Here is a 19,251-nt window from a genome sequence, read left to right as displayed (position 1 = left end):
CCTGGTAAGTGTTGCCTCCTAGCTTCAGACAAAATGTGCAGTGAAAATTGTCCAGAAGCATTAACTCTTTCTTCTCCAAACATGTGAAGGTTTAAAAAAATGTGGGTGCTTTTTAGGTCTTACCAATGTGTGACCTTACTGGTGGAATGGCAATTTCTTTGAACTATTCCAGCAGATGCTTCTCCTACACCCCTCCCATTTGGCATAGTCTGTAGAAACTATAGAGGAAGACTAAACTCATTCCAAAGGGAGTTTGGAAAGGTGGAATTAATTATTGAAAAAATAAAGGGGCAAAAATTAATTAATAGAAGAAATTATCTGAAAATTCAACATGTAACTTTGAGGAGGAAGCACATGTACCCTGAGAGTAAGATAGGGAAATGACTTGTGGTAGGGTTGAGGCACATTTTGGGAACAAAATTCTCAGTGCTGTCTGTAATGCACTAGGAATATCTCCTGCTCTCCCCCCCCTCCCCCCCAGGTTCTTGACCAGGATTTCAGAACAATTAAAGTAGAGCCTGTCCCCAGAAACTCATCCAAGGTTTTAAATGTAACCCAGTGTATACTTTGGGAGTTTAGTTAGTATTGTAAAGATAAACATCTAGAGCATTCTTGTTCAGTAATGCTCATGGTTATATACCTCACTACTGAGTTTCAGTACTTTGACTCCTGGAGCCCTCAGTATCCTGAGACACAAAACAGAGCTGGTACTGAGAAACAGATACTTGTAAAAAGGACATTTCATCACTTTAACCAAATGCCAAGTGGATTTTTATGTAGAGTGTAGGAAACTAAATGTATGGTAAGCTTTTGATGATTTGATGCTGTGTTTTTCTGGTAGCTTCACAGACTCTTATGCCTACTGGGGAAGACAGTGATTTGCATCTGAGTGGGTCATTGCATTCTAGAACCTGCACCGCTACTGCTGACTTTCATCTGTCACCAGAGATGCCTCAAACTGTGCTTCCTGTTGTGAGTAAATTCTGATCCACTAATTTGAGAACCAATCTCTTCATGCCCTAGAATGTTTGAATACTGCCCTTTGTAATCTCTCCATCCCTTATGGCCTGTCAGCATTCTAATGATGTATGTGAGTATTAGGCAGACCTGCTGTGACTTCCTGAAGCCTTCTCTGGCTTACCTCACTGTCTCCATACTAGTCTTGTTCGTATATTTAATTATAACAACTAAGGGCTTGTCTATACTACCACTTAAATTGATGTAACTTTTATGTCGCTCAGGGGTGTGAAAAACCACCCCCCGAGCGACGTAAATTCTATCGACTTAAAGCAATGTCTACACCATGTTACATCGTCAGGAGACACTCTCCCATTGACATAGTTTCTGCTTCTTGTTGAGGTGGAGTAATTGCATTGATGGGAGAGCACTCTCCCATTAATATAGCGCATCTGGTGAAGACAAGCATTGAGGCAGTTGCGCTGATGTAGCACAGTAGTGAAGACAAGACCTAACTCATTAACAGTTTGAGTTAACCCCCATTGAAAATCAAAAGAAAAGACTCCCATTAACTATTAGGCCCTAATTATTGGGTGCCCATCAATCGTTAGGCCAAAATTAGGCCCTAGAATGAGAAATAGCATCAAGTGATCCAAGATCTCTGCACAAAAGTAGGTTGGAGGTTTTCATTTGTTTGGTAGGAGAGCTATTGATATTTTCACTTAGCTTTTTTATTTTGGGATTGAAAGTGGGGCAGTGAGAGAGATTTCTAGGAGCTATCTAGAGTCAAGCATACACTATGGTAAGATTTCAGAGTAACAGCTGTGTTAGTCTGTATTCGCAAAAAGAAAAGGAGTACTTGTGGCACCTTAGAGACTAACCAATTTATTTGAGCATAAGCTTTCGTGAGTTACAGCATCCGATGAAGTGAGCTGTAGCTCATGAAAGCTTATGCTCAAATAAATTGGTTAGTCTCTAAGGTGCCACTATGGTAAGAGACATTTCCACTTTGGATTGACAAAAGGTTGCTTCCAGGGTACTTAAAAATGTTCGAAGTAAAATTAACGTATTATCCTTCTTGATTTTTGTGAATGTGGATTCTGCAAAATTGTTTTTATAAATGTTCCTGCAACATGTTTAATATAGTGACTACTGTTGATCCAAAAACAAACCATTCCTATGAGAAACTTTTTCTAACCTGAATTCCTAATAACAGCATTCTTGGTTGCAGTTACTGCGTCCTGCTGGAGACACTTCACAGGTCAATGGATTGCCAAATAATCATGGGACCTACCAGGCTGAAGCGAATGAGAAGGCGAGGCCAATTCCTGCAAGCTTTCTACAGAAGTCAGATGACATCTGCTGTGCTCACACAACTCAAAACAAGTGTACTACTTCTCCTTTAAAATTAACATGCCTAGAGAGGATCATAGCCTTGCATCGAGAGCTTAGACAAAACCATCACAGTAATTACCAGGTCAATAAATCACTTTCATAGTTATTAATTTAATGAGATCAATTATTCTTAGCCGTCACTTCATGGATCACATAAATATTTAAATAACCTCTTTATTAGTAGTTAGGACAATCTGAGGAAGATAAACACACGGTGTATTTCATTATGAATCTTCTTACCTTTTGTTTAAGAATTGGTAGTTGCTCCTAGAGAATGTGAAAAAAAATCTGAGGTTTCTTTTCACCCTTGCAGTTCTCAGTAAAATCAGCTTTGGAAATTCCAGGATGGTAACAAAAAGAAAACAGCAAAACCTAACCAAAATGTAGCTTCTGATCTGCCTTTTTCTTTCTTCCCTTTTTTTTAATGATCCAATTATTCCTGTGCCCTGAAGCTCTTCGGAGTAATTTCCATTAACTGCAGGAATTCTGTTAAGGACAGAGCTAATCAATTGCATTTGTGACTGCTGCTGTACTAAACAAGCAGGAGATTTTATCCACTTCAAGGCAATACAGCCACCCTTTAACTGTACAAAGAAGATGAGAGACTGCTAGATTAAAAAACATCCATGCCAGATCTTGCAACATGATGTTGTTGAATTTTCATGATGACCTGAAAATAAATAACTGAAACAAACCAACCAAAACCACATTCTCTATTTTATCACAGTAGCCACTTAAAGAGTCAAGCATGTTCCAGATGATGTGTGTTTTAAGCCAAGAAACTGCTCCTTATACTAATAACACAGTAACAGAAGTATTATTCTGATAATGTATTAACAAACAGAACCATTTAGACAGCCATATATTTGTGCCACTCAGCCCCTGCTTCCTGGTAATCTATACTACAGTAAATCATGTATATAAAGGACTAATGATGTTACCATTATCATCAAAGAACTATAGATCTTAGAGATGGCAAAAAGCAAAGAACTTTTTGATCATCTAGTCATTTCCCTGCTAGTGCAGGAGCTTAAGAGTTAAATTCCAATGAAAGCATAACAGACATACTGTACAGCTCATAAAATGGAAAAGTACTGCTGACAGCAGTCGTTATGCACAGAATCACATGGTCTGTTTTACTATATCTTGATATATGCCTTTCTTGTGGTTGCGAACATTCAAAAATTACATATTCTTCTTCTCTGTCCTCCTCAGATACCTTCATTTGCCTCTTCCAATTCAAAACTGAAGGCGGACTGCAATTTGTCCTCTGTCTGTCATCCAGCCGAAGATGTGACCTCCCAGTCGGTAGTGTCAAAAATGAACAATTCACTGAAACTTTCAGATAGGAGCTCTTTCCATCTCATAGATGGGAGGGACCAGTTGTCTAAACTTGGTGATGTATTCCACAGTCATACAGGAAATCAGCATGCAGGTGCTGTTCTCCAGGGAAGGAGAAAGAAAAACGTCATTATGAATAACACATGGATCTCGGGAGAAAAACCAGATGGCTCAACCTCAGCTACCACAGCAAAAAGCTATTTGTCAGATGTGTTGTCAGCAAGTAATAAAGGTCAAAATCCTACTGGGGAGAAATCAGCTGCACTGGAAAGAGTAAAAGCCTCAGAAATAAAACAAGGTAAAAAGCCTTAACCATGTGATTTTCCCATTGTTATAAATATATTAATCTTTTCTGTCTGCTCTCTGTGAGACAGACTAAGGGAACGTGCCAACTTTCAAATAATCTATTTTAAGCAAGCAGATTCTCTGACCTATGTTTTTAATAACTAGAGGTGGCTAGAAAATGTATTGGAAACAAAATTTTTACAACAAATTGAATAACATTTTACCAACATTTTTCTTCCATTTTTTCACCACTTCTGCTAATAAGACCACAAACCATCCAAACCTACAGAATTTTCAACATCTAATTTACCTTCCAATTTTCTTTCTGCTGTTAGTTTACTATTTTTCATTTTCTCAGTTTGGATTGTGAAAATCAATTAAGTCAGTTTCACATTTATTTATAGCCCTTTGCTTCAATATACAATGTGAAGTACTACAGGAAAGTCTTTGTTTAATGACTGTTTCCTTTGGAATTCAAGGAAATATATAATGGACATAGGTTCTATGAAAAGCAGATTTGTTTTTTGTCAGTGTATCTTAAATTATACATTTTTCTGTTTAGCTGAATGATAAAGCAGTGTATTCCTATACGGTTTAGGATCTGAAAAATATCACTTAATGACAGTTTAAGTTGTTTCCTAAGGACCAGACTGGACGCCCCTTACTCATATTGGAAAATTCGCTCACTCAGGTAGTCCCGTTGACTGAAATATGAGTACTGGTGAGAGTAACTTTTTATCAACGTGACTAAAGGAAGTCACAATCTGGTCTAAGTGATGTCTTCATCCACACATTAAGGTTAGCCTGTTGTATCATCCCTGCAGTGTAGCGTTTTTCTCTTGTCCTCTATTCTTAGTTGTGGATAGCACCTGGAAGATATGCAAAAAAGCAGAAAACCCCACAAATCAGTCAGTGATGGAGGCTGTTGGTTCTCAGAGTCAGAGTTTGACATGGACATGCGAATAGATGAGATTAAAAAGGCAATATAGGATATATAGGGCGATACAGGGTAGTCATAGTGCTTCAAGAAGAAGGATTAAGTGATTCAGTGGAGTGGCTCTAAGAGTTTTAATTACCATTTGGAAAGCTTTATTTCACAAGGAATAACTTTTAAAATTATATAAAACTGTATTAGATGTCTGCACAAGTGAATTTTAGGAAAACATTCCCACCAGTACTGTCACCAGTTTACCATTTTTTTAGTAGCTTAAACCATGAACATGGTGGTAAAAATGCCAAAGCCACTGGAGCCTTGGATTATACTGAGTTCCCAGTATAATTCAGTATAATCCCAGAAATTCTCTATTGTGTAGCCAGTTCAGGAGATGTAAAGGAACCATCATTCTGTACTTTTTAAAACAGGATTTTTATTTTTTTTTATCAGTGAAGTACCCATTTTGGCATGTATCAGTTACATACTCCTCCTTTCTGAGCTGGTTGATCATTCTTTTGGCCCAGCAGGTGACTATTTTGCCCACTATTCTGCCCATTAAAGATCAGAAATGCATGGCATTGACTTGTTGTGAGGACACTTTAACGCATATGTACAAGGGCTGTATTTTCATGGGGAAACATCTGGTTTTTGCTTGGGACGGTAAGGGTGCAATTACACATGACAATAATGAAACTGATCCTTGTTCGGCGCCTTCTATAATAAATACACACCAGCTCCCAAGGGAAAAGCAGAACAATATCTCAGCATACTCTCCAGACAGATAAGATCCCCTTTGGCGCTCCAAAACTCAGGCTCCTGCTGCTGATGGTCAGAATAGCACTATGGCATCTCTTAGCTTAGCCAACAATTCTATAGACACAAACACATAGTAAATAAAATGTCAAACTACCTTGCTTAATGCTAACAAGCTTCCAATATGAAAAACGTGTATATTTAAAAAATGGCAATATTTGTACTGGTAAAATGATAAAGTACATTAATAGTCATTTTTATTGAAGCTTTGCCTTCCTGATATCAGGTAGGAGATGGATGTTTACTCATAAATTTAGCCTGTAGGCCAAACCCTGGTATATTAAACATGTTAATACATAAGACGATAGGCCCTATAATGGGATGATGGGGCCAAACTTGTGAATAATCCGTGGGAATACCTGTGTGAATAGGGTTACTTACCGGAGTATGTTTTGCATATGTGCACCAGGATATATGGTGTAATAGATTCTGATAAACATTTCCTTTGAACACCACTACTATAGTGTAAAAGAGAATTATCAAATAAAGCAAATGGATTAATTAAACAAATGCAAGATTGTGTCTTTTTAGACACAGTGGACTTCAATTAAATATTAATAATCCCTACATATTAAAAATGTATATAGCAAGTATATTATTTCTAAATACAAAAATAAGTGCAAATACAGTGGTTGCCATTAGTTACTATTGGCTAACAGTTATAAGTTAGCTTTCTTGTCAGTGTAATGGACAAATGTAGAATTTTAGATACTGCGCTGGGAAAATGCCAACTTTTAAATGGTAACCTCCATAGATTGCTGTATTCAACAACATAAGAAAAGGCAGTTCACCTGAAGTTTTACTTCTTTAATCTTCCCCTCCATCCGTCTCCTGCACGGCACCCAACAGAGTTTTCAGGTGAGAAATGATAGGTCAGTTTGTACCTATATATATGGATAAAGACTAGAGGATGTATTACATCAACAAACCATGTCCTTCAAGTTCTTTAAATATAATAATTCATTATGTATAGAAGCTAGCTCCAAACTGTGCCAATCACAGGCCAGATGGTCCATATATTGGTGTCCTGCCAAGTTGAGGCCCTCTGGGATTCTGGGTTTACCACTAGGGCTTGGCAAATTGTTCATAAAGAATACATTGATGACTGTAGCCCTTTATTCTGTGTGAACAATTTTAGTAAAATCAGAACTGGGTAAATAATAAACATGTTACATGAACATGTGGCCATGGATTGCTTTCCCATTATTTAAGTCTTTAGCGATTCTCTATTTGTTAATTGTGCCTGTGAGTGGTTACCTTAATCAAATGATATTATTTCTGCTCCAGCTGGATGATCAAAACATTTATGAATGGAAGGAAAATGGATTCCGATATGGCCACTGTCATAAATATAAAGAGAAGGGTAAACACCTTTCTGCATTCAGAACTATAAAATCCCTCCGGCCAGAGGCAAAACCCTTTCACCTGTAAAGGGTTGAGCAGCTAGGATAACCTCGCTGGCACCTGAGCAAAATGACCAATGAGGAGATAAGTTACTTTCAAAGCTGGAGTGGAGGGAAAACAAAGGGTCTGTCTGTGTGTGTGATGCTTTTGCCGGGAACAGAAAAGGAATGGAGTCTTAGAACTTAGTAAGTAATCTAGCTAGATATGCATTAGATTTCTGTTTTGTTTAAATGGCTGGTAAAATAGCTGTGCTGAATGGGATGTATATTCCTGTTTTTGTGTCTTTTTGTAACTTAAGGTTTTGCCTAGAGGGAATCTCTATGTTTTGAATCTAATTACCCTGTAAGGTATTCACCATCCTGATTACAGAGGTGATTCTTTTACTTTTTCTTCAATTAAAATTCTTCTTTTAAGAACCTGATTGCTTTTTCATTGTTCTCAAGATCCAAGGGTTTGGGTCTGTGTTTGCCTATGCAAATTGGTGAGGATTTTTATCACGTCTTCCCCAGGAAAGGGGGTGTAGTGCTTGGGGGGATATTCTGGGGGGGAAGACGTCTCCAAGTGGGCTCTTTCCCTGTTCTTTGTTTAACACGGTTGGTGGTGGCAGCATAAGGTCCAAGGGCAAAAGGTAAAATAGTTTGTACCTTGGGGAAGTTTTAATCTAAGCTGGTAAGAATAAGCTTAGGGGGTCTTTCATGCAGGTCCCCACATCTGTATCCTAGAGTTCAGAGTGGGGAAGGAAACTTGACAGCCACACAAACACTTTTAGCATGAAGCTGCTGACAGAGTCACAAGACTTTCATTTCCCACCCAAATTCTTGCAAAAGTTCACAGAAAACAAATAAATAGGGTTGATAGTACGTTTTGAAATGAGTGTTCATGAGCATATTTTTGCAATATTTGCCCAGATTTCATTATTTTTTACACTTGAGATTCCCAGTCTTAAAGCCAAAGCATTTAATCTTAAGGGCAAACTCTTTTAAAAAATCAATAGAGAATAAATATAATATGAAGTATATGGTGATCTGATGAATAAAGTGTTGATAAGCATTGTCATGTGAGAATGGTAAAAAAGCATTCACTTTCTTCCAACACTGAACAAGAAACTTTATTAGAACAAGAAAAACAATAATATCTCTAAAGATGCTTCCTCCCTCTTTGACTCTCAGTTTCACTAAAAAGCTCATGCCTAAATCCTATCCTATTCCCTTCCTGTCCAATTCTTTTTTTTTTTTTTTTTTGGCTATGAATTTAAAAAGACACAACACTATCTTGAGAGGCCATAAAGGAGTTATGAAGGTCATTGTAAAAGAATGCCAATAAAACCCATATACCACACCGTCATGCATTCTGCATATCCCACATATTTTTCAAAACAACTATCTTAGAATTGTTTTAAAAATATTATTCACACAATTTTTCATACCTCACCACCTGTAACTCCAGGCTTCCTTAGTGTACAGGTTTGAAAGTGAAAATTGAAATGATTATCAATAACATTTTAGAAACCTCTAAAAAAGACATGAAATAGCTTTCCCATAAATAATAAAGTTCTAGTTGTAGTGTCATTAATTCCAGGACATTCAAGAGATTCCCAAAGGAACACACATGTCTGTGTAGCCCTTTGGGAGTCAAGGAATCTCCACTAGGGAAGGGGGAGGATCTGGAGAACCTTTGAAAGCAGATAAGTTGGCAAAACTCGTGGCTTTCATTACAAAAGTGGTGGGTTATGCCAGCATCCACTGCGGTTCACTTGCAGATTTTGAGTTCCCATAAAATGATATTAAATTCCACTATAACTAAGGACTATATTATGTCCTCATGTCCTGCATATCTTGCATTTTGTATCATGTAATTTGCATAAGAAAACCAGGGGTCAATCTTCCTCTGAGTCCATCAAGTCTGTGAAGAAACTGAGTTAGTGAGGTTACTCTTGATTAGCATCAGTATAAGTACAAGGAGAATTTGGACCCCTATATTTAAGGTACATACAACATATTTCTTCTGTCCTTAAGAAAGCATATGTATCTAGTGGACATCACTCCTGCTGTAGAAAGACACTGACTTAATTTCTTCTTAGAGATAGCTTTTTTGTTTAGGCCTTAAGCTGACTAGCATTAAAGCCACTTATTGAAGCCAGATGAAGTGTGCAGCAAGATTTCTACAGTGCAGTCCTTTTGCTAAAGGCCTGATTAAATCAAGAAACGCCTACCTCTCTTTGTACACCTACAGTCTTATCAGGTCAGCCAGCTGGTAGCTTTGATTTTAGTCCATTTCTGTTGAGACTTCTTCTCCAGGGGAATAAATAGGATGACAGAAGGTGCTAGAATGGAAAACTGACTGTTTCAGAAGCTCTGGCTCATAATATTGTGCTAGGAAGATTACCATTGTCCTTTCTGCGGCCTTGATCCTGGATGTCTTTGCATGGTGAAGTACATTGTGTGTAAGGTTGTTGCCTTCTAGTACAAGTGTAGGCTTGTTATAAACACCAGGGGCAGAGCTCTTTGCGTGGCCCCCTTTCCTACTTGCAAATGCAAAGGGAAAAAAGAAGGGGGGCATGAGGAGAGAACGAGTGCCTTTTAGGCTATGTCTACCCTCTGAGCTAACTTTGAGATTCCCAGCTCCCATATTGATACTCACACTAACTCTCCTTGAGCTAGTGCAAGTAGAAATAGTGTAGCCATGATAACATGGGCAATGGCGGCACAGCTTAACCATGCCAAGTACAAACCCACCTGAAGCTGGTGGGTACATACTCGGCACTGTCCAGCTGTGTTGTCACTGCTGCTGCCTGTGCTACCAGAGCTACACTGCTATTTATACTCACACTATGGGCTTGTCTTCACTATGGGGGTAAGTCGACCTACAATATGCTACTCCAGCTATGTGAATAATGTAGCTGAAGTCGACGTAGTTTAGGTGGACTTACCCGGGTGTCTTCACTGCGCTGCATCGATGGGAGATGCTCTCCAGTCAACTTCCCTTACTCTTCTCAGAGAGGTAGGGTACCGGAGTCGACCGGAGAGTGCTCTGCCATCGATTTAGCGGGTCTTCACTAGACCCACTAAATCCATCCCTGCTGCATCAATTGCAGCAGCGTTGATCTCCCCATAGTGAAGACCAGCCTTAACTCAATGAGAGTTATGGTGAGTATGTGTATGTGAGCTGGGAATCACACACTTAGCTCGTAGTGTAGACATAGCCTTAGAAGACCTATGTTTAAACCAAATCAAACTAACAAGGGACATAGCTAGACATTCCTCTCTTAGGCCTCTCTACTTCCACAAGACAGGAGTATTTTTGCAGCTATGAATCAGCATTCTCAATAATGAATGACTGGGTCCAGGTGTCCTTCTCATTATTTTTTTTACCATGTGTTTATACCTTACACTCTGCACCTTTGCTGTCCAGGATTAAATCTACCTGGGAAAATCCAAACTCAGATAGTTAATCACTAGAGGACTTTTGTTAACCCTTCTACACCCATAATTCAAGCAAAATGATATGTTCACTCCTTACAGAATTCAGGGTTATAAAACAAATGCTGAAGAGATAAAAAGTTATAACTTCTGGACAAAACAGTTTATAACAATCCAGTGGCAAACCAGAGTATCATATGATAGATGATGGGTCAGATTCACCGTTATGTTTTAGCAACTTTGTGCCACTCTGGTGATGCAAATCAGCTGTAAGTCTGGCTTACTCAGTCGGTTAAAACAGAAATGGCTCAAAGCAGCCAGTGTACGGATGAATCTGCCCCCAAATCTCAATATTTTAAATGTTCCCTTCTACTCATTACTTGGAACAATTAATCAGCATAATCAATTACCTCAGATTAGATCACCTGTGTGGTAGGCTATGCATCTGATTTGGACAAGTGATTCCCTGCTTAACATCAACAGATAAAAGCAAACAAAGACTCTTGGTTTCCTGTTCTCACAAGAACAGAAATAGGTGCCCAAACACAGTAGTGATGGGCATGGTATAAAAACATGGATGGAGGGACTGACAGAAGTCCTACTCTTGTTGCTTGAAAATTATATTACAATACAGAGATTGTCATGCTTCCACCTTCCTTGGGTTTTTACTAATTTTATTTAGACAATAGCAAGAGCATCTGAAAGGCCCAGGCCTCACAATGTGATGCAGCACATTCATGACTGGCTGGTAAAAGCTGCTTCAGGTGGGAAGCCCCATAAGCACATTCTCACTTTTTTGTAATACTTCTCAGAACCTGAGAACCACAATAAATTCTTTCTCCCATGTCTCCAACCAGCCACTCTACCTGCAAAGCAACAAGAAAGGCAGGACTTTGCTAGCTTTTATTGCTGTCCACTATCCTAAACTCTCTGCTTTCCCATTTCTGGGTTTAGGACTACATCTCTGAGTAGCTCCCACCTGCACTTACAGCTAGTTGCAGGCAGTCCCTTGTGGTGAGCAGGCTTCAAAAAGCTAGAGGTGGGGCAGCAGCTGGATGACACCAGTGCTGTCTGTCTCTTTGTGATTGGAGCTTTGCTTGGGGCTATTGCTATTTTTCTTTCCTCTTATATGATTTGCTGTATAGGAAGAAGTGTTGAATAGGGGGCTGCTGTGTGGCTGAGTTCTGTACATCTCTGCCATCTTTACAGTTCTCTTGCACTCCTCCTCTCGTGGGTGTGATCCCTTTTCCCTCGTTTTCTGGTTGTTTGTATTTGTTATCAGCTTTTCATCCCTATGTTTTCTATTATTTGGGAACTGGCTCCTTTTGTGAGGTTTGCCTGAGGACTAATGGGTTTGCCCTTGTCCTTTTGGTTCCCGTTAGCCGTATGTTTCTGCCTTTATTTTGACACTAATGAGCTGTATTGGTTTTGTTGTAGGTATTCAGGTGCCGATTGGTAAATGTCTTACAGTTATGTGAAATACAAAGGAAAATCTCATTTATGTATGTAGAGGCCTTCAATTATACATACCTGAGAGAGGTTCTCTTCATGTCCAGGAAGTCAGAGATTATGTGCACATACAGGTCAGGCAATAGGCATCTGTCAGGTCTAACAACTGCACTAATACTCATGAGCCCATGAGCAAGGAGAAGACAAACTCACTGTTTATCTGAGAGCTGAGTACATATTTCCTCTTACATAATATTAAATATCTCTGCTGCAGAAGGCAGAAGAACAGTGTATAAAGGGACATAGTCAAATACATGAAAGATTAAGCCTGACCTGTTGTGAAATCCCTTCTGTAGTTAAGTACCTTCCTCTCTCTATGAGGCTGTTTAAGCAGATGTTTTTTTTTTCATATTGGGGTCAATAGGCCTGCTTTGTGTCCTCCTCCTAATTCCCTTAATTCCCATGCTGCTTAATTGAATAAGCAGCTATTAAAAAGAGAATGAAGCTGGTTGATACACTTCTTTGGTGGCGCCTAGGCAGGGGGAGGGAAGTCAGAATAAAAATAATCTCGCCTATTCCTACAAATAGCCAGAAGAATATGTGTCTGCAGAGGATGAGCGTGACTGTCCACAATGGCAATGACTGCTGGGTGCTGAACAGAGAATAATAACACTGACAAACACAGCCTTCAGTTTCATAAATTGCTCCGCCATGAATAAAAGAATTGGCCACCTAGATAATGGCAGTAAATGAAAAAGATATCAAAATTCTCCAGTGAGGGAGAAGCTCTTTCCTTTCTATTTTAAAAGGACTATATTTAAATTGCTTTTGCAACTCCCTGCGTGCCTTGGAAGTGAGGCACTTTGTAAATAAAGTAATTGTACTATTATTATTATGCAGTGGTAATTTGTGTTGATGGTAGATACTAACCCTTTTGAATATAAAGAAATTCAGATTTTATTCCCCAAACCAACTCTAATCAGAAAAGAGGTCACATAATCTCCTCCATATAATTTACATATTGGACATGGAGAACTAGACTTGAATTCTATGCTAAACATCAGATTGTGCCTGTTTCTATGTTCTCTGTTAAACCAAGGCCATAATACTTCTGTTTTCTGTCTCTCCTCACACCCCCTGGAAACTTAGGGGCTTGTTCCTTTTAATTCTCACAAAATCACTTAACTGAATAACATAACCAGGAGACTGAGGCAGTGCCCCTTGATATCAGTGCAAAGAATCCCATTTCCATCAATGTGCTTTACATTGGGTATGCATAATATCCTCCATACCTTCTCCCTACCTTCCCCTTCTCTATCATTTAATCTCTTTGTTTCCTGACCTTTTGGAGGAGCATATTGTGCAACCAAGTGCAGTGTGCCTGTTGGGCTTACCCATGATACTGTGGTAGTGGGACATCATAGTAATCATAGCTCGTGCACAATTTACGGGTATCAGTTCCAGTGTATCAGTGTTTGAGCGCTTTTGTTATTAGATTGAACATTCTTACGTAGACTCCAGAGCTGTGAGTAATGTTATTGGTGCTTTGTTCATTTTCACTTTCTTGACTCTTGCTTCTCTTCCTTTCCTGAAACAGTGGGATCCCTGATATTTTAGAATTATTGAAGCTGAAGGACTTGAGGGCACCCACCACCTTGAAGAATGGTAGTCCTTATGTATCAATTTAGGCCCTGCCCCATAGCCCTATGTCACTAGTTTAACTCAAAGAGTAATGGAAAGCAAAGGGCTGTGTTACATGGCCCAGTCAGACAGGAAGCATTTTGTCTAATTCTGTCACTCAGCCACAGCTGTTCTTGTATAGCAGTTCTCATCTAAAAGGCTGGACCTGCATAGTATTAAGTTTCCAGGCTAAAGAAAATCATGTTACAAGAAAAAAAAACAGCCAGGAGACATCCATCTGACTCAGTAATACAAGCAATAAATATTAATAAACATAAGAAAATGCCTCTTCAGGCTTCAATTACAGAGAAATAATTTTATAGTATTAAAAATGTTACAGAGGAGCTAAGTGCCCAGATCTCATTAACTTTTCATGGGAGCTGGGTGCCTATCTGCCCTTTCTGCCTTTGAAAATCTTCCCCCTAAATGATTTAACTCAGTCACAGATTCATACTGGGCCAAGCATTCGGTCTCCTTATTAAGGGAAGCTTCCATTGAAGTGTCACACGTAGTAAAGCCACCTGAGCAAGGACACCAGGGTTTGACTTATTGAAACTGAGGGTTTGTTTTTCTTAAAAACTCATTAAGCAATAGCACTGCTGGAAAGGCTTGTACTGTGAACCATCAAGAGGCTCTGGAATTGACTCCCAATTCACAAAGAAAATGTAACTCTCAACCAAATGTTGGAGTTAATGGGAAGCTGTAAGGATTGTAGTTTTTAAACAAATGCACATTTGGATGGTGTTCACTTGACCACCATTTGCTTGGAGAACCGATGACATTGTCTTATTGGCTCCATTTGGTGAATCACTGCTGCTGATGGCCAATTTGGTCAGGCAAGAAGGAGCAGTTATGGTCTTGTTATTAATCCAGATAAAACTAAGTCCTTAGTCATTACGCTTAAGCAGTGTCCAGCTCCAGATTACAACCAGCTCAGCGTTAACCTGTCTCAGTGGGACAACAAACAAGTGGCAATTGTCAAATACTTGGGCAGTGTCATAGGCAGTGCTGGAGGATAATTGAAAGATGTGAGCACTCATGTATCAGCAGCTGTTACCATGTTTGGGGCCGTTCAGCAGCCTCAGTGGGGACGTTGTGACATTAAACTTGCTGTGAAGCTGCAGATCTATAGAACCATGGTTATACCGACTATGTTGTATGGAAGTGAAACCTGGAACTGAGGAAGGCTGAAAAGCACCAGAATGATGCTTTTGATTCTCATCATCTTCATCAGCTGCTCAATAGTAGTAGCTGGACACGATCAAGAATGGGGATATTCAAAGCCAAACCCAGCAACCACCTCCCTCAGCACTGGTTCAGTTTTGGAAGCTTTTTTGGTATGGACACATAAGGATGGAAGACCAGTGAATTCTGAAGCATGTTTACCAAGAAATGCTGCTACGCAGCCAGTGTGCATATGGTTGCCAAAAGTTTCAGTGGCACATAAACTGAATATCCAGCCAGACCACCTTAAGGACCTAGCTGGTGCGCCATCTGCAATGAGGCTTATGTCCCTTTGGTATTTGCCATGATGATGATGACATATTGAGAAAGGCTTTTTTCCCCCCCTCTCAGGTGATATCAATCCCTTATTGGGGAAGCCTTTAAATGTGCTGTGTTTTGAATGAGTGAATGACAAATGGTGCTCTTTACCACTCTGTCTGCACGGGGGACCTGGCCACAATAGAACCCCCTTGTAAACTGAGTGATCAGTAGAGAAAAGACCTTCTGTGAGTTAAATGTGCCAGTTGATACGTTTTATGTTCTCCATCTGGATGGAGTTTGCTTCCTTGCACTACGGAAATGGGGTTTACATATTTCTAAGCAATCTGTTCAATTTCTTTCAAACCAGAGGGCAACTTAGCTATTCCATCCATATGGGGTGTGCATTATTACATTTAACACATATGTTGCACTTTGTTTGTCTCTCACTTATGAGTTGCTCAGGTTCACCAAGCAGCTTTCTTAATTTTTGGAACAAAAGACTCTTTTCCCGCAGGTGCAGACTTACATTTAGTTGTCTCAGGTGGGTGGCAGGAAAAGGTATTGGGTGCAGGTAAGTTTTTGCTCTGTTTTGGGTCCATATTCTTCCACCGAGGCAGGTGGTCATTGCTTCTGTAAAATATGAGACATTTTACTGGAGCAGAAATATTTTTAAAAACATAAAATAGATTAGAATAAAAGAAAAGTCTGTTAGATTAATGGTTTTCATATTGGGGGCCACTTCTTAAAACAGAGATTTTCTTCAGGTTTGGGAGGAGAGATATCCATGTCATGCTTTCCATGTGTCAACTATAGGAACATAGGAATTACCATACTGGCTCAGACCATGGCCCATCTAGCCTATGTCCTGTCACTGCAGTAGCTATTGCCAGATGCTTCACAGAATGGTTCAAGAAACTCTACAGTGGAATAATCTGCACACTGGGGAAGTTTCTTTCTGACCCCAACATTATATACAGATATTAATTAAATAACCAGCAGAAGGATGCATATGAAAAATAAAAACATAAATAATGTAAATACTATGACATTTAGATTTGTTTAGTACATGAATCTTCCTTTTCTATGGCCTTTGGTGGGACTGGCTTTCTAAAAGATGCAAAACACCTCCTCCTTGCCCTTCTCAGACATGCAAAGACGCATGATCACATTAAGAGTGACTTCAGACAACTTAGACTTTCAGTGCAAGCTCAGAAAACTTCACCTGACGGCTCATTCATTTCAGTTCTAAAATGCCCTCTTTGATTTTAAAATCCTCCATAGACTCACTCCTGGCCATCCTACAGGCCTTCTGTCTCTTTTAACTCCTTCCCTCTCTTATTTCCCAAGAGCTGGCCACATAAGTTTGTGTCCGTTGGTATAATAACCTTCTCTCCTGCAGCTCTTGTTATCTGGAGCAGCTATCCTGTATCCTTTCACTGCTCAGATTTTCCATCTCCTTTCAAATCCTAGTCTAAAATATGTGTTTTGTCTGACATATATCTCATAAATTCTCTCTCTGCCTTTGTCGTTTTTTTATTTGACTTTACAATTCTGTTATGGACAGCAAAGCTGTGAAGTCTTGTGAGAGATAATTTGCAACGCTATTACACAGAAAATTGTGTTTTGTTGCAATGAAATTGCTGAATTCTAAATGCAAAATATTAGATTACATTGGACCACTTAGAAATGATTCTGTTGGAGTCTGAGAAAACAGCTTTCACTTTTCAGTCAAGGAGATCCTATTCCATAATTCTGTGCATGTTTATGTAAAACATACATACTGAGTCCTATTTTCCCTTCACAAGATATACTTGGAGGTGCTAGTACTTTGTAGCGAAAGGGCCCTCTACACAAATCAGATAAACATAGATCGACAAATGGCCTATGGTAAAATTTTCCAAAATGCCTAATATTCTATTTTCAACAGTGACTTAGGCACCAAAGTCCTATTGCCTTTCAATTCGTTTCTAAACCACTTTTGAAAATGTGGTTTAGGTCCTAAGTGACTTGGGTACCTATGAAAATTTTACTTTATTTCTATACCTAATTTTTAATCTGGAGACTTCTACCTGGGATTTGGAATTATGGCTGATGGATCAATATCTTTATGGAACCTCCTTTTTTATCTGAGGGGAGACTGTTATCTTAATACTTGGGATGTATGTGGTCATTGGCTAATGCCGTGCTTCTCATAGAACTAATCTGAGGGCAGGAACTCATGTTTTCAGTAGTCTTTTCTATTCTTATCTTTTCTGTCAGGTACGGCGAGGTTATTTGATTGCTTAGTGATCAGAGGAGAGACCTCAGAATAACTCCACTATAACATACCAGTGGGGCAATGAAGACTGAAATCTGTTTCCCGTTACTGAGCAAGCAATTCTAGCATGTTACCAGCCCCCTCTTACAGAATTTCTATTGCAGATAATGTCCTGGTAAAGGAGGTGCTGGTTAAAGAAATGAAACAAGTGTGTTGGGGTGGGGGGGGGAGGTGGGGCACCTATGAATGGTACAGCAGAGACAATGTTACCAGCCCCCTCTTACAGAATTTCAATGGACAATGAAAGCTTGCAATGGACAGCACTGCTTTAGCCTGAAAAATATTCACAGTTGGACCATTGTGTTATCAGCATAGTTCTGTGAATTGAGCATCACTGGTATCTATTCCCTTAAACTTCTACAGAATCCATGTGTATGTAGAAGCAGGAAGGAGTGTGTGAGAATTGCAGTCCTTCTGGCTGGTGGCTGGAGAGGAAAGGCGTACTTCCTTAAGGATGAAAAGCAGGATGGGTAACATTGAGTGTCTAAAAAACACTTTGCATTGGAAACATCATGTGTTGCACTGCTGCAAAAATGACACTGCAGCATGACCAGATGGAGACCAGCCAAGGAAACTGTAGGGGCTTAGTCTGTACAAAAAAATAGACAGTGAGTCATCCCTGTCTAGCATTCAATCCTGTATGTTTTTGATCATTTTGGCCTTTCTCTTTTCACCAGGTTTTCTGTGTCATTTTCTCTTTCCCAGTTTTGTTCAGAGGGCTGGTTTCTCTGGGCATTAAGAATAGCGAAGTTTGATTTCTGTTTAATCATGTACATCTGAAATGTAGTTATTGGAGATGGATACTTTATAGCTCTAAGTAAATATGATCCTATGCTGGTTGTTTTTTAATTAGTTGCCGTAAGGAAGAGTGGCTGATCAGCCTCAGATCACTTGGAAACTCACCCACTGAATTGCTCTAAATTAAAATAGCTTCTGCTGCTTCTGCTAAATTGCTGTGTCAGGAGACAACCCCACCCGCGCTGATCAGTAAGAGCACGTACTGCTTCCAAATGTGCTGATTCAGCATCAAATAAGCAATTTAGTGGCAGCTGTTTCTTGTATCTGGAGTTTTGCTCAGCTTCAATCTTTCTCAAACAGTTGTCACTTCCTACTAAAGCCTTTGCAAGGCGGTTTTACTCCAGTGTAAGTGCAAGTGGAGGCCACAAATGAATTCACATGAGGTTATATGCTAAGTATAGTAAATCTTAAGCCCTCTGTACACCCACTTCCTTTCAAGAAGGCAGGTTGAAAAAGGCTAGGAGAGAGAATTGACAAGTCTAAGGAAATTGACCACACTGCACCTGAAACAGTGGGCCGGGGGGAGGAGGTCAGAAACTGCTGCAAAAAGGAGGGTGATGCTCAGCTTTGCAGTGCTCACTCACCGCCTGGAAAGGCTTTAAAAGGTGCAAGCCCTGGCGTTGGAAGCCCTTTCTCCACGCAGCAGGCAACGCAACACCCACCCTCCCTCATCCCGAGGTGTGAATATCAGGTTAGGTTAGGACTTGCTGTGGGCATAGACACTCCTTTGTGAGGGGGCTGGGAAGGAATTTTTCCCTCACCACCATATTGGCTTTCTGGAGTGTAGTTTTTTCACCTTCTCCACAGCGGGTATCAGGGAGGACCTATTATGGTGAGGAGAAAAAGTGGTTAGGCTGCATGTCACAACTTATTTTGTAAGTGTGGGGCGGATGTCCAGTGCAGGTACTCCATGGGGAAGGCATCCAGTGACCAGATAAATGGCCTGGTAAAGGAGGTGCTGGTTAAAGAAATGA

General features: G+C 39.7%; 1 protein-coding gene across 1 annotated transcript in view; it reads left to right on the top strand.

Moving 5' to 3' along the window:
* Positions 1-19,251, top strand: part of C4H4orf50 (chromosome 4 C4orf50 homolog) — an 84,247-nt gene that overhangs the window by 48,310 nt on the left and 16,686 nt on the right. The window contains 2 exon segments of the mRNA XM_077815864.1: positions 2,189-2,434; positions 3,568-3,991. Coding sequence (XP_077671990.1) covers positions 2,189-2,434; positions 3,568-3,991 — 670 coding nt within the window.

This window comes from Eretmochelys imbricata, chromosome 4 (assembly GCF_965152235.1).
Source record: "Eretmochelys imbricata isolate rEreImb1 chromosome 4, rEreImb1.hap1, whole genome shotgun sequence".
NCBI lineage: Eukaryota > Metazoa > Chordata > Testudines > Cheloniidae > Eretmochelys > Eretmochelys imbricata.
The sequence above is the reverse complement of the archived record's forward strand: the minus strand, read 5'-3'. Positions and strand labels throughout refer to the sequence as shown.